We start from the raw sequence: 13,849 nt of genomic DNA, 5'->3' as shown, positions 1-13,849 counted from the left end.
GAAAAATAGAATTATTTTCATAAATGTTTACAAATTCAATTAAATAATGAAATGATTTCATTAATTCTTGCATGTTAAATTGTTTGCAACAGAAACATTTGTTGCTGGGGGACACTCGCGTATTGTTACTGTAACATATGAAATTATTTGATAAATTCTTCCACGTTTAATTTAATATGAATATTTTATTTACAGCAGAAAATGTATGTGTTGTTAGAACACACTTGGTTAAACGAAATGTTTGAACATTAGGCTACTGGGAGCTTTAGTGTTCGGATGAGAGAGGCTCTATTGTGATACGCTTGCCAACTATTACTACGAATAATAATTAAACCATTATTGTGAAGCTAGTGGAAACAGATAACTCGCCGAGAAAAATGTTAACAAAGAAAGTAAGTCCTTACATATCAGTTTGTACAAATCTGAAAATTATTCATGAAATTGAAACGTTTTACAAGTAGGTTGCACAAACACAACATTAACTAGATGCAAACGAAACTTGTGCAACCTCTTGCTACCGTGAGTATGTTAAGGAAAAATTATTATTCAAAAATTACTATTTTTACATTTCCCATACTGGTCAAATATCGAATTGAGTGAAAAATATTGTTTTCGTGTTACGTCATAATAATTTTACTTTTGAACGATTGTGATCAATTGAATTTTATTAACGTATCATTGAATATGTTAATTTTACTGCAGATTACAGAGAAAATTCCTAAAAATATTATTTTATCTCAATTGTTTATAAATTTCATATTTCTACTCCAACAGAACGGACTTTTCATTCATATACTTGAACATAACATAACAATAAAGCTCGTTCAGCATATGAACAACATAGGCATTTTACATTACATTCGTTAACATGAAATTTGTAATGGATTAAATTTAGAAATGATTTGTCCTAATGACAATTGCGTTTTTCGACGATAGCGCAAAGCAGGTGAAAACAATTTCAAATTTTAAAGTATGAGCGGTACAGATGTGTTTTTCTTCGCGAAACGCAATGTATCACGATAATGAAGTTAGTTAGTGTAATGTTCAAAGAAAGGAAGCGGTGCTTTTCACGCATTCTGAGGAATCGCATACGCGCGTAAACATGGCGTACGACGGCATGTTGTGTATGGTCAGATTTTAAGGCTGTGTGGTCAATAAAATATTAGAATTAAATTCTCCAGCTGAGTTTCGTCTTTAAATTACCTAATTCAAGAAAAATGATTTCCTACGGTGATCAAGTAGTATTGTGGTTAATAAATTAAGCCGACTAAGATAATTGATTTAATGAAAACGAAAAGAAAAAATTTCTTCTATTCTGTAAAAATTATTGTCACAATAACAGAGTTCTACTATTAGCCATTTACTATACTAAAGACGACATTCAATTCTGAAGTCAATAAAATAAATACAATAACGTAAACATATTATAATGAATGCCTACTGAGCCGAATAAAATAGGAGGAACAAAGTAGAAAATTATTGTCTACCAATTCTGCTCGACACAACATTCTTCTCTCTAAAATAAAAGCAACAATGCAGATAATTACTTAAATACGTCTTTGCTACTAAACGCAAATGTATAAAATAAATACAGCGCGTGATTAAATACAGTGTCTTTTATTAATGTTCAGACACTCTTAAAAAGACGATAACTTTTTTAAAATTGGACCATACGACTTGGAATTTTTTGACAAGATTGAAACATTAATTTACTATATGACGTGAAAAAAATTGTGGAAAAATTGCAATTGGTTTTAAAACTATGTTATGTGGGCCTATATTCAAAATTTAGAAATTACGTATTCTAGATCTGTATCAATTATTCATATTCTGAAAATTTTATCAAAATCGGTTGATGCGGAAAAGAACGACAGGCATTGAAAGATGTAAGAATCCTTAGATTAGCTTAACAGGAAACCAGAAATTTTTAACTTTTTTTATGTAATCCCCTAGATTTTGGCGAGAAAATGCCGAAAATCCAAGTTTCAATCGTAGGAGATCACTATCATATACTGTTGATATGTCGTGACCGTTGTACGTTGTTTAACGAGCGATACCAACATGGCGGCGCCCTTACCTGTCAAAAACGCTGAAAATCGCACATCTTTAAACACGCATAACTTTTGAACTAGTGATTTCCTACGATTGAAACTTGGATTTTCAATATTTTCTCGCCAAAATCTAGGGGATTACATTTAAAAAAGTTAAAAATTTCTGGTTTCCTATAGCAAACTTTAACCCTTAGACTTATTACGGTTACAGGCCTAAAATCGGGAAAAATTTTCACCATCTTTAAACGTTTATAGCTCATTGCAACGTTGACCAATTTTGATGTATAATTGATACAGATCTACAAAATGTATTTTTTAAATTTTCAATATACATATGTGCCTTCTTTATTTTCTCACGTAATTCCGAGTAATTGCAATTTTTCCACAATGTTTTGCACATCATGTAGTAAACTTCTAAAAAAATCCAATTCGTATGGTTCAATATTTAAAAAGTTATCGTTTTTTAAATAGTGCCCGAACATTAATAAGAGTCGCTGTACATAAGCCGGCATGGATTAGCATGTATTTGCGCTTGTCTATAAATAAACCCTATTCATGATATGAACTTCCTCCTGAGCAAACCGGTACCCGGTTAGTTACTGCTCACTTCTCTCCGAAGACGGACGATCGCCGGCTCGCATAATCGTGGTTTCTATGACACCGTGTGTTATGGAACGTTGATCGAGCAATTATCACGTCTAGTAGTTGCTCAATTCACTTCGTTGTCACGTGAACCATATCAAATCTGAAATATAATTTGCGACTTTGTTGAAAGCAACGTGCGCCATCGAATATCGGTTCAAATGAGATAATTACACGTTTGAACGGAGCAATTTTTTAATAAAGTATTTTTAATTCGTATCAACCAGGTCGAGATCGTCTTGTTTTTTTCACAGATAAGTATGCAATATTCGAAATATAATTTTTTTTTCAGCGTAGTGAAAAACAATTGGTAGAAACGTTTGATACACAGAGAATAGAGACACGAGACAATTACATAAGATGAAACAGACTCGGATGTACTATAATGTACAATAATGAAGCAGTAGGCTACATACGGCGTGTCTAAATATATAGCGCCGAATACAAAAGCGCAATTGTTGGAGCGAAAGTATAGTAAATTTTAGAATGCTGCTCGTTTTCTTGAATATCGAGTTTGAAAACGAGCAAGTATAGCACTTGTGATTTTCTAACGTGTTTGTCTATAATTATACTTAATTATCGCCAATGCAACGCTATAATTTGTATCTTATGTGTGGTTCTCGAAAAAATGAATTTTACAGTAAAACGAAAATTTTTAGCTCTGAAGACGTTTATATTTTGACAATATTAATCAACACGCGAGAATCTATTAAGAAGATGGAAATTTACTGAACATTTTAGTCAATATAAAATCTCAACTTGTTATCCGTTGTTACTAACACGCAACGAATACCTGAAAATAATTACTTTCTTCTATTTAAGCGTTTGCACATGATTAGAACACAATTAGAATTTCGTCATTTTGCAAATTCGAATATTATTCTGTTTTCAATCGAATGAAATTATCTATTTGTTAAAATTCTGTAAACAGATGTCTAAATGTTTTCGACGAAATGGCGAATTTTCTTGATCAAATGATTTACTAAAACGTGACAGAAAACTTGCAGACTGCATTCTTTCAGTTTGCGTTTTCGAGAAAACAGAAAAGTAAGCTCTTCGGAGACTCGATCAATGGAGTCTCAAAATGTTTGTGACATTTGTGGAGAGTTTGCAACTCATAAGTGCAGTGCCTGTGAAAGTACTTATTACTGTAGCAAAGAACATCAGAAGAAGGGTTGGAAGAAGCACGCTCAGATCTGTAAATGTTACAAGGTAAAGTTATTATTTGATATAAACAATTTTCTACGTCACCACATAACTAAAATTTTTTGTTTGAAAATATTGATAGATTTACCAAGCATCGAAGGTATAGTACTTATTAATTTCCTATTGCAATTACAAAAATTATAAGATACGATCGCGATTAAGCTATATGGTGATTTCAATTGATTTTTTCCATTGAATTTCTACAAAAATTCTTTTGTCTTTAATAATTGTAAAACCTAAAATCTGAAATCCTCGTCTGGTCCTTTCGAGTCGTTTGAGAGTCCTGGCGTTGACAATACATTATTTCACTTGCATAAACATTGACCTGTCGAAAAAAGATTAGTTTAAAAAGATCAGTGATTTAAATATTGCTAAGAAAACATTTATGGTGCGGTCGTATTGGTATACGAAGATACGATTAGTAAGGGAGTGAGGTTTTCTTAGCAATATTTAAATTAAAATATCTGCTAAATTAATCATTTGTCGCCATGCATGGGTTGATAGTTTTTCACAGAGAATAAAAAACTGCATCGAATGGCGCATAAAAAATATAGGGTTCCATTTAAAAAATCAAATTTGACCTTTAAATCTCCTAAATGTAAAGAACGTAGGATCTGTATAAATAATTTTTTTGTACAATGCATAATTCAGAAATTAGTCGTGGTGATCAAGTTAGGTGCCTCTCCACTCTGTATATTTAGAAGATTCTGATCGATATCAAGAGTCTGATTCGATGTTACAGTGCGGGGGGGGGGGGGGGGGTTAATATTTAAGTACTCTTGATGGTTGAAATTCACCAGAAAATTTCTTTTCAAAGTTAGCAGAGAACCCGGTTTTGGGCCGTCACTATGTGGCCACGAGGAACATCAAGGTAGGAGAAATCATTCTGAAAGATAATCAACCTCTGTTAGCTGGCCCCATGCACAATTCCGTTCCCGTGTGTCTGGGGTGTTTCACGGCGCTATATAAAGATAGTGCTATACCTTGCTCAAAATGCGGATGGCCTCTTTGTCCGAGCTGCAAACAGCATGGATTGGAATGTGATTTCACTTCCTCTCGTAGAAGTGAGAAGGTGACTATTCACACCATACATTGTGCGCGCACGTCTATCGGTTTGTCCGGAAAGTTCGTAGAGATTTTTAAGGGGAATTTCTACTTATCGATACGTCTATAAATAACGAATATTAATCATTACGATTATTGAATAATATTGTTTCCCTCCTGTCTGATAACCTGTCGCCATCACCAAGTTTTGTAGCTTTGTGGACAAAAAAACTGATACAATGCAATTTTTCTAATCAAGTAGATATGGTAATCGGAAAACGGAAGAGATTAGTTTTTGGCCTATTTTCTTTGCATAGTCATGCGCGAAAATTCTGCAAAAAATGTAACAAATGTCAAATACCCAGATACATATACTGTAATTAATTCAGATTTTTAAGTAGAACATCCTGGTTGTGAAAAATCAGAAAAATGTAGATTTTGCATTGAAGTTTACACTTCAATTAATTTATATATGGATGTCATCGTTCCATAACATAATTTTAAATAGTAGAATTCGCTTAATCACTGTGACTCGTTCGAAATTACAGGTATCGATCACCGAGTTCGGTATTCCACATCCAAATTACCAATGCATAAATGTTATAAAAACACTGTCTATGAAACACACCAATCCAGAAACATATAAAAAGTTATTGTCGCTCGAAAGTCACACCGATGAAATTAATGAAAAGCAAAGCTTCACCTTCGAAGAGACACTAAAGATTGCGCGTTTCATCAGAAGATTCTTCAAAACGGATGACATAACAGAAAGCGAAATTACAAAAATCGTTGGTATACTGCAGGTACGATTCTTAACAATGTTTCATAGTTTACTAATCCAACAACAAAACCACTTTGTTATTAATTATTTTTTTATGAGACTTTCACCAATATATTTGTTGAATTTTTCTGATTAAAATGACACCAAACACGATATAATTCGGATCATATTTACACTAATTTTTCGTTAATATAATTGTAATGGGATGTAACTTTCATCGTTCGTTATACAAATAAATGTCATCGAAATTATATCTGTCCTTTTCTACGTTCGGCAGTGTATCAAAGAATAGTATCTTCCAGCCGATAATTGTCCCTGGCCAGACCTGTGTTTTTGGACATATATCAAGTAGACACTGCACTACTCGCTAACGTATACATCAAAAAGTTAGTTCCTCGAAAAACGCCGAACTGAAAATAAATACGTAACACTGATAGCAATAATATCCATAACGTTTCGTTTGGAACAAATCGAAGTTCTTATTTGACTATCTCAAAAATTGCGAAAACGTAATTTGCACTAATTACTACATTACAGGTTAACGGACACGAAGTTCCTCTTACAGAACCAGCATACATTGCAGTTTACGAGTTAGCATCGTTAATCGAGCACAATTGCAAAGCAAATTGTTCGAAAAGCTTCACTGATGAAGGTGGATTAATTATTCACGCCGCGACACCTATATCGAAAGGTACATTAACATCACTAATAAATAATTAGGCATTTAAATAGTAATATCTAAGTATCTCTAAAGATGTGCAGTTGCAGTTCTTTATTTCGCATATATGGTTGGTTTTTCATGGTAAACCATATTTTTATATGAATTTTTCAAACTCTTAGGGAACTTTAATAATTTCGCATCTGAACTAATGAAATCTCGGGAACAAATGATGATGAAAAAATTCTTTCACCCTGTTATTGGTACAGCTGTCGAAAAATGTAAATAAGAAGTTCTACTCTTGGAAAATTATAAAATTCATAATAATAATATAGGGAAAGGGACCAAATTACTGTGGGGGTTACCAATTAATGTCCCTATATTAGTTATACTTATTTTTAAAGCATAATAAATATTAAAAAAGAGATATATAGCGTATATATCGAATGATGTGAATGAAACAAATTTAATATCTCTTTTTTAATATTCATTATGCTTTAAAAATAACTATAATTAATATAGGCACAGTACAGTGAATTCTCGATATTTGTCAACAACACGGGTTTTGTCATTCAGGAAACATACCCGAGCCGTGTTATGTTTGCACTCCTCGGCGTCAGAGGCCGGGGTATATTTTTAGGATTATCCCCTCCCGCGGTAGTAGGGATAATCCCGCGACGTTTATCATGGAGGGCTTGGCGACATGTATAGAGAAATCACTGTAATTGGGTCCCTTACCCTAGATATCTAGTGCGTTTTGATCTAATCTTTTTACATTGTGTGTTTCAGGAGATCACCTTTCCATCTGCTACACAGATGCGCTATGGGGTACTGCAAATAGGAGGCACCATCTTTTCCACACAAAATTCTTTTATTGCACCTGCGATAGATGCAAGGACCCTTCAGAGTTCGGCGTAATGTTTAACGCTCTGAAATGCAATAAAGGGTAAGATATTTTACGTTGTATAACGTATGCTGTATAACTTATGTTCTTCTACATATCACATCGTTAATAATGTTTTTAAAATCTGTGTCGTGACTTTTTCTGGCGGATTCCGAAAGAAGTTAGATTTTTAAAATAAACTGAACAATGTCAAAGAAAATTGACACGTTGAAGATATATTGTTCTTTTCAAACATAATGTTCATAATGTTGTACAGAAATGTGTTGTTGCATACGGAAAAGTTTATATAATCGTTCTACGCAAAATATATTGGAGTGACTTTTACGATTGAAGCAGAAAAAATTCTTAAAGTTGAAAATTTGACGTTTATTTCAAAATTAAATATTTCAGAAACGAAAAAAAATAGAGGAAAACAGTCAAATTGTTGTTTAGAAAAATCTATGAGGATCGCCTATTCCAGAAATCATCGAAACGGAAAAAAGTTAAAATGTACACTAGACATTTTTATGAAAATTAATGAAAAATCTTCATAGTTGTCAATTTACTTGTAGGGGTTGTTATGGCTACGTCTTGCCAAAAACTTTCCTCGGAACAGAACCGGAACCTTACGTATGTGGAGTATGTAAATTATCGATGAGCTGCGAAGAGGTAGAACAAATTTTAGAAAGGGTTGGCATAGACCTCTCGCAAATGAAGAAAAACGACATCACGGCGTGTAAAGAATTTTTGGAACGTTACAAGGAAGTTCTACATCCAAATCACTTTTACAATATCGACATTATTGTTGCTTTGGCTCAATTGATTGGACAACAGAATGGACTAGAAATGGTCAATGACTTTCTTCTGGGCGATAAGATTGATTTATGCAAGAAGCTTGATGATATACTTCGAATTATCGCACCTGGTAATTTATTGCTGCTGAAAATATATTCTTTTCTCCTAAACGTATCATTAATCAATTTGTAATAATATCGAGATGAAATTGTGGGAAAAGGAAAAATATTTATACTTACAAATTATGTATAATTATTTATATTTATGGTAGTTAGTAATACTTAAAGATATTTATATCCACAGTACTATGCAATGAATGCCACGAATTTGGATTATGCAATAAAAAAAAATTAGTTAATTAATTGCATTCGAATTGCTGTACAATTTCGAATTATTTAAAATGGTTGGACATTCATCATTTTTCCAAATTCGCTGATTTCAAATTCGAACTTTTCAATACATATATATATAGATTAGAATATTCAACATTTTTGGAAAGTAAAATTGTTTCTACACAGAGACAGACACACGACAGAGACATGATTGACATACCTTAGTCATGATTGAATATGTTATGTTTCAGCTGAAAATCGAATTCGAGGGTTAATTCTTTTTGAAATGCACGCAGTCCTTGCAGAATTTAGCAAGAGACACTGGGAAGAGGAGGACACTTTAGTATTATTAACGGTAAACCTTTTACTATACTATAGAAGATTTTAACGAAATTAGATAGTGTTATAGAACTCAATGTCCTGATTATGATATCGTTTAAACTTTTTGAGTTATAGAGGTCGAAAGTGTAGAGTCAACTAAATACTACTTCTAACAGAATAGTTTCCAATTTATAATTATAAATGATGTTTTTATTTTCCAAACTGAAAAATAGCCCCTCTTCAGTATCTTTCCATTTCATCTTATTTTTATTTCTAAGGGCTTAAAATTGAAGAGATTAAATTACATTTAAATAGAGAGAAAATATATTATTCTTTATTTATTACCCTTTTATACGATAATATGACTTCAATATAATGTTTTCTTTTTTACAGGAATCAAAGAATTGTTTACTTAGATCTTACGAGCTACTGAAATACGAAGCCAAAGTTCTACCCGAAGGCAAAATAGCATACCAATCTAAGCACAATCTACAAAAGACGAATGAAATTTTAAAATATTTTAACATAAAATCCTGAAACTACGAGTAACAGTCATCTCCAGATGGCTGAATAAATTTGTTTGCTATTCTCAAACGTTTGTTTCACACTGTTCTAGACAAGGTAATGCAAAACAAGTAATTACAATTTCAAATCTCTTTTGTTTCAAGACTGCCAACAAAATAGCTTGTTGATAGAGCAGTTGGAATTTTAATTTCCGAAATTTATTTTGCTATTTTATTAGTAAAAATAATGTTGCATAATTGATCACTTTATATTTAAACTAATATTTTTGGAATATTTTAAACGTAAACATTCCCTACATTGTTTTATATTGTATAACTAAATCGTCAATTCATTTTGGAAGTATATCATGTCTAAAATAGTTTCCAAATTATACATATTTCGCGTAACATTAACTCAGACGGTCGAGGGACAAATTAAAAATTTTTTAAAAACACACGTTCGACCTAAAGCAAAATATCTACTATTTATTTCTTCCTAGGAAGGTGTATCGAAATTAGTGCGTGACACACCGTATGTATGCACATCCTATAATACATCCTGAGGATTAAAGTACTTTTCCACCTGATTCCAACTACCGACAATTACCAGCAAAATTGAAGGTTTCTTTTTATTTGAAATTGAATAGCATAAGGGCTGGTTAATAATTCGTTCTCTCTAATGGTATTCTAAGAAGTGTTTTGAATTTGTATCTCTGCGAACTTTGACCTCGTTATTAAAAGATGGAATAATTTAGAATTTAGAACATGTTAGAAGGCGTTCGTAGAAATTTGATTCGTAGAGCACAAATGTGTTCTGTACAATCGGCAATATTTTCAACAATTCCATAATAATAAAATTTATCGCAAGTTAATATTGTTTTATTGTGTATTCTTGCATATTCGCTTTAAAACTTACGAACCCCGTTTATATTCTTACCTTCCCAATTTTTCTAGACTGTGGCGATTAAAACAAATAAATAAATTTAACTATACCTCTTTTTAATTTGAGTGATTAGTACATTTTGCATATTATCGTTTTAATCTACATACATTCGGCTATAACTTGCCATAATTAGAGTATAGTTTTCTCAACCTCATCTTGGAGAATGGAAGTCATGAAAGGGGACAATAACAACCTGCTACTAAAACGATATTTAATATCCGTTTTAAGTAGTATATAATATTTTGTTATGAGCAATGCGTAATGTATAAAATAAGTTAAAAATTTACAAAACATTTACTTAGACTTCTGAATTATATATAGCAGTAGATCATAACGTTCAACCCATTCTGGAAAAGTTGCATTGTCCACAGAGTTCTCAATAACATTCATTGCTTTTTCAACTGTAAGATGCACCCTGCAAATATAATACAAAACAATATAAACTGTACAGTGTAATAAAATATAACGTAAAAAAGGAACTGATCAGAAATGATATTGAAAAATATTCATCTTATTTGATTACTTACCAATCGTTTAATATTCTATTAAATTCATTAATTTCATCTTGCGTTTTTGTAGTTGCAGTTTTGGACAGCCTTAACAATTCAACTATATTACAATTATTTACTTCGTGTTTCGACACAGGCAATTTTGGTATATCTACATTCTCTTCGGTTTCGGAAAAATTAAATCTTTTATGAAAGAACATTAAAGAGAAATTTTTGTAACATTCTAGTAAAGAATATATTGGTGTGTGAACCATTGGAAAATAGTATACAATATTTGAAGTTTGAGAGTTGGCAACCACGACAGAAGCTTCGGTAATACACATACTTTTGTGTCTGAAAATATTGAATAATACGCAAATCAACTTAAGATATTTCACCTCCTATACATAAAATACGGATATTCACGCTATTACTACCCGGCGTTTTTCTTGCAAATAATACATATTAGAAAAAAATTAAATATTCAAAATGTTTCTTCCATTTTTGACCTTGTATGACCTTTGAAGGTCATTGTGTCGTATGTAGTATATGAATAAATTTGTCTTGACACACGCTTTTATATGATATAAAAATTATATATAGCATTCCATTAAAAAAAATTGAAGATCATGTTCATTTCTAAAAAAATAGTGCAAACGCAGAAAAATTACATACGCCATTAAGATGCTTGCAAAAAGCAAGCAAGTATTACTTTTCCTTCTTTTCTAATATTTATTATTTTGAAAAAAATAGTGGCTAGTAATAGCGTGAACACCCTGTATAATAATAAAATATTAATAATCGAACCTGTAAATTCCAACATCGCCTTTTAACTTAATTTTTCTCAAAGCATTAAGATGCACATTATCATGGAACATATCCAATTCCGTCCTTAAACAATTTTTCAAGCACGAGTAGTCAAAATTATTATTTCTTAATGCTAATATTTCCTGTAGTACTGAATTCATCTCGTTCTTTACCTTCGTAATGTACTCCGGCAAACTTTTCAAATGAATTAGTGAATTTTGTATAGATTCCGTATATTGCATCTGCAATCGATTTGTAATTAATGTAAAATATACTTAGTTATGTAGATAAGACTTTTAAAATGTTAACGCACTAGTTCCTTATCGATGTCTTGTATTTCCGAAATCAGTTCAGCTAAGTCAAACGCGACTGTACTGTTCTCATTTAGATATTCTCGAATTTTGCTAACTTCATCACCTAAATGTTTTTGTTCAATTTCTAGTTTACAAACTTCCAATGCTAATGCAAGCCATTCGATTACATCTGAACAATTGTCTGAACCTGTCTAAAATAATGATTGATTAATATTTAGAATTATACATAACAGATAAATACACAGTTATCTACATTTGAAAGCATGTTTTCAGTTAAGTGGATAATGCTTTGTAAAGCATACCTCAATTTTCTCTGTAAGTTCAAGAATACTTTGCATATGGTTATTTGCTTTTGCATTATACCACAATCGCTTTCCAACCATAGAGATTTGTTGGCCATATATTATAGCAATACCAGGATTTATATTCTTTTTATCCATATCAGAAAATGTTGTAGTTTCCATCTTCATTAATGTATCCACATTTTTCATTAAATGTTGATTCAAGTGACACCATAGTGTAGGGACTTCAATACTACCAAGATTGTTCAATACAGTATCCCATACCTAAAAGTTCATTGCAGTTATTTATTTTCATTTTATTTCAATTATATTTCATTCGTACACATACCTGTTTTTTACTCGCTCCATTCCAAAAACTTGTCACTGCATTTAACATTTCTGTCAGTAGTTTGGGATCTAAGTCTTTACAAGTACTTGGCATTAAATGTTGACAAACTAATTTCATTTTCTTGCAGTCTTCAATTTGCGTAATGGTTTGATCATATTTCAACTTGATTAAATTTTTTCTCGTTTTTACTTCTGAACGCTTGGATCTAAGGTCTCGTAGCTTTTGCACTAAAACAGTGATATTTAATGTACTTATTTGTTTATGTATACTTTTGCAGTACTAAAAAGTGTACCTTTTTGTCTGACTGCAAAATCTAATTGCTTGTATTCGTCTTCTAATTTAGATATTTGGTTTCCCGTATCACTTTCCACAGACTTTAACTGTACTAAGTTTCGCATGCACTGAGCCAATTTATTAGGGGTTCCTGTTTTTAACTGATGCAATAATATATTTTTCCTTGTTGTTTTTACTTCGTCGGCAGTAAATATAACATCAGCCAAATCATCCCATAGAAACGAAGCAGTACCCGAACACAATCTGAAAAATAGTGTAAATTATTTACAATTCTGATATTAGTATCAGCTACATTGTTTATGCAACTATATATGTAACTTCAATGCTCAACAAACTCTATTTCTTAACAACACTAAAAATCTATACAAACATTTTTTTCACAGAATCATTGATAATTGTTTGTGGACATTCCAATTTACGAGTCCATGCGAACGGATCTGTAGATTTTTCCATACTTCTAAAATATGTAAAAGATCAACTTATTCGTAAATAAATGTAACTCAGTAATAACATTTGAATATAAACAATAAACAAGTGTTTCAAAAGTACTTTGTTATACACAGGCTCACGAAAGTATTCAAACGCCCTTTAAAACAGTATAACTTTTTTTAAATTGGACCATTGCTAGAAATTATAAGAGCAAATAAAAAAGGCACTTTTCAAAACTTTTTTATTTGCTTTTATAATTCCTAGCAATTGCAATTTTTTCAAAATCTTTTTTGCACATCATTTGGAAAACTAATTCTTCTAATTGCTCAAAAAATTCAGGTCGTTTGATTCAAGTTAAAAGAGGTTATACTGTTTTAAAGGTCGTTCGAATACTTTCGTGAGCCTCAGTAAGAGAAAATAAAAAAACACGAACTACGGTTTTAATTATTTTAAACTTTTTGAAACTGTCAAAAATTCAAACAAGTTGATATGTACAATAACTGTGTGGCGCTGCAATCTCTACCATAAAATATTATGATATAGTTGGCGACAGTTTTCACCACGGTGCTTACACTGTGAATACTGCTTTATAACTCCGTAAGCGTAACAGAAAAATACAGTAACTGATTGGTCTACTTCTAGGTATGCCTATGTTTTATATCTCATCCACATGTTATGATTTTATGGTATGGAACTATTTTAATTCATAGATTTCCCATTAGGTGTCA

General features: G+C 31.6%; 2 protein-coding genes across 7 annotated transcripts; one reads left to right on the top strand and one right to left on the bottom strand.

Moving 5' to 3' along the window:
- The first annotated feature begins 2,635 nt into the window (after nt 1–2,635).
- Nucleotides 2,636–10,081, top strand: LOC143359234 (SET domain-containing protein SmydA-8). Of its 3 annotated transcripts, XM_076797035.1 has the most exons (10): nt 2,636–2,951; nt 3,701–3,905; nt 4,717–4,971; nt 5,492–5,746; nt 6,262–6,415; nt 7,172–7,328; nt 7,838–8,190; nt 8,644–8,747; nt 9,107–9,334; nt 9,717–10,080. In XM_076797035.1, exons 2-9 carry the CDS (start codon nt 3,765–3,767, stop codon nt 9,248–9,250), a joined length of 1,563 nt encoding a protein of 520 aa, XP_076653150.1. In that variant the 5' UTR covers nt 2,636–2,951; nt 3,701–3,764; the 3' UTR covers nt 9,251–9,334; nt 9,717–10,080. The 3 variants fall into 3 exon arrangements, with proteins under 3 accessions (XP_076653150.1, XP_076653149.1, XP_076653151.1); XM_076797034.1 differs by having other exon boundaries at nt 2,636–3,905; XM_076797036.1 differs by lacking the exon at nt 2,636–2,951 and having other exon boundaries at nt 3,765–3,905; nt 4,721–4,971; nt 9,717–10,081.
- Nucleotides 10,082–10,306: 225 nt separating this feature from the next.
- Nucleotides 10,307–13,845, bottom strand: LOC143359233 (uncharacterized). Of its 4 annotated transcripts, none has more exons than XM_076797029.1 (9): nt 13,694–13,845; nt 13,063–13,149; nt 12,691–12,935; nt 12,399–12,625; nt 12,071–12,334; nt 11,768–11,959; nt 11,455–11,696; nt 10,687–11,001; nt 10,307–10,574 (listed from the first exon to the last, which is right to left on the bottom strand). In XM_076797029.1, the coding sequence occupies exons 2-9, from the start codon at nt 13,143–13,145 to the stop codon at nt 10,454–10,456; spliced, it is 1,689 nt and encodes a 562-aa protein (XP_076653144.1). In that variant the 5' UTR covers nt 13,146–13,149; nt 13,694–13,845; the 3' UTR covers nt 10,307–10,453. The 4 variants fall into 4 exon arrangements, with proteins under 4 accessions (XP_076653144.1, XP_076653143.1, XP_076653142.1 ...); XM_076797028.1 differs by lacking the exon at nt 13,694–13,845 and adding an exon at nt 13,617–13,660; XM_076797027.1 differs by lacking the exon at nt 13,694–13,845 and adding an exon at nt 13,555–13,642.
- Between the last annotated feature and the right edge of the window lie 4 nt (nt 13,846–13,849).

The sequence above is a fragment of the Halictus rubicundus genome, chromosome 11 (genome assembly GCF_050948215.1).
Source record: "Halictus rubicundus isolate RS-2024b chromosome 11, iyHalRubi1_principal, whole genome shotgun sequence".
In the NCBI taxonomy this organism is placed as follows: domain Eukaryota; kingdom Metazoa; phylum Arthropoda; class Insecta; order Hymenoptera; family Halictidae; genus Halictus; species Halictus rubicundus.
The sequence above is the reverse complement of the archived record's forward strand: the minus strand, read 5'-3'. Positions and strand labels throughout refer to the sequence as shown.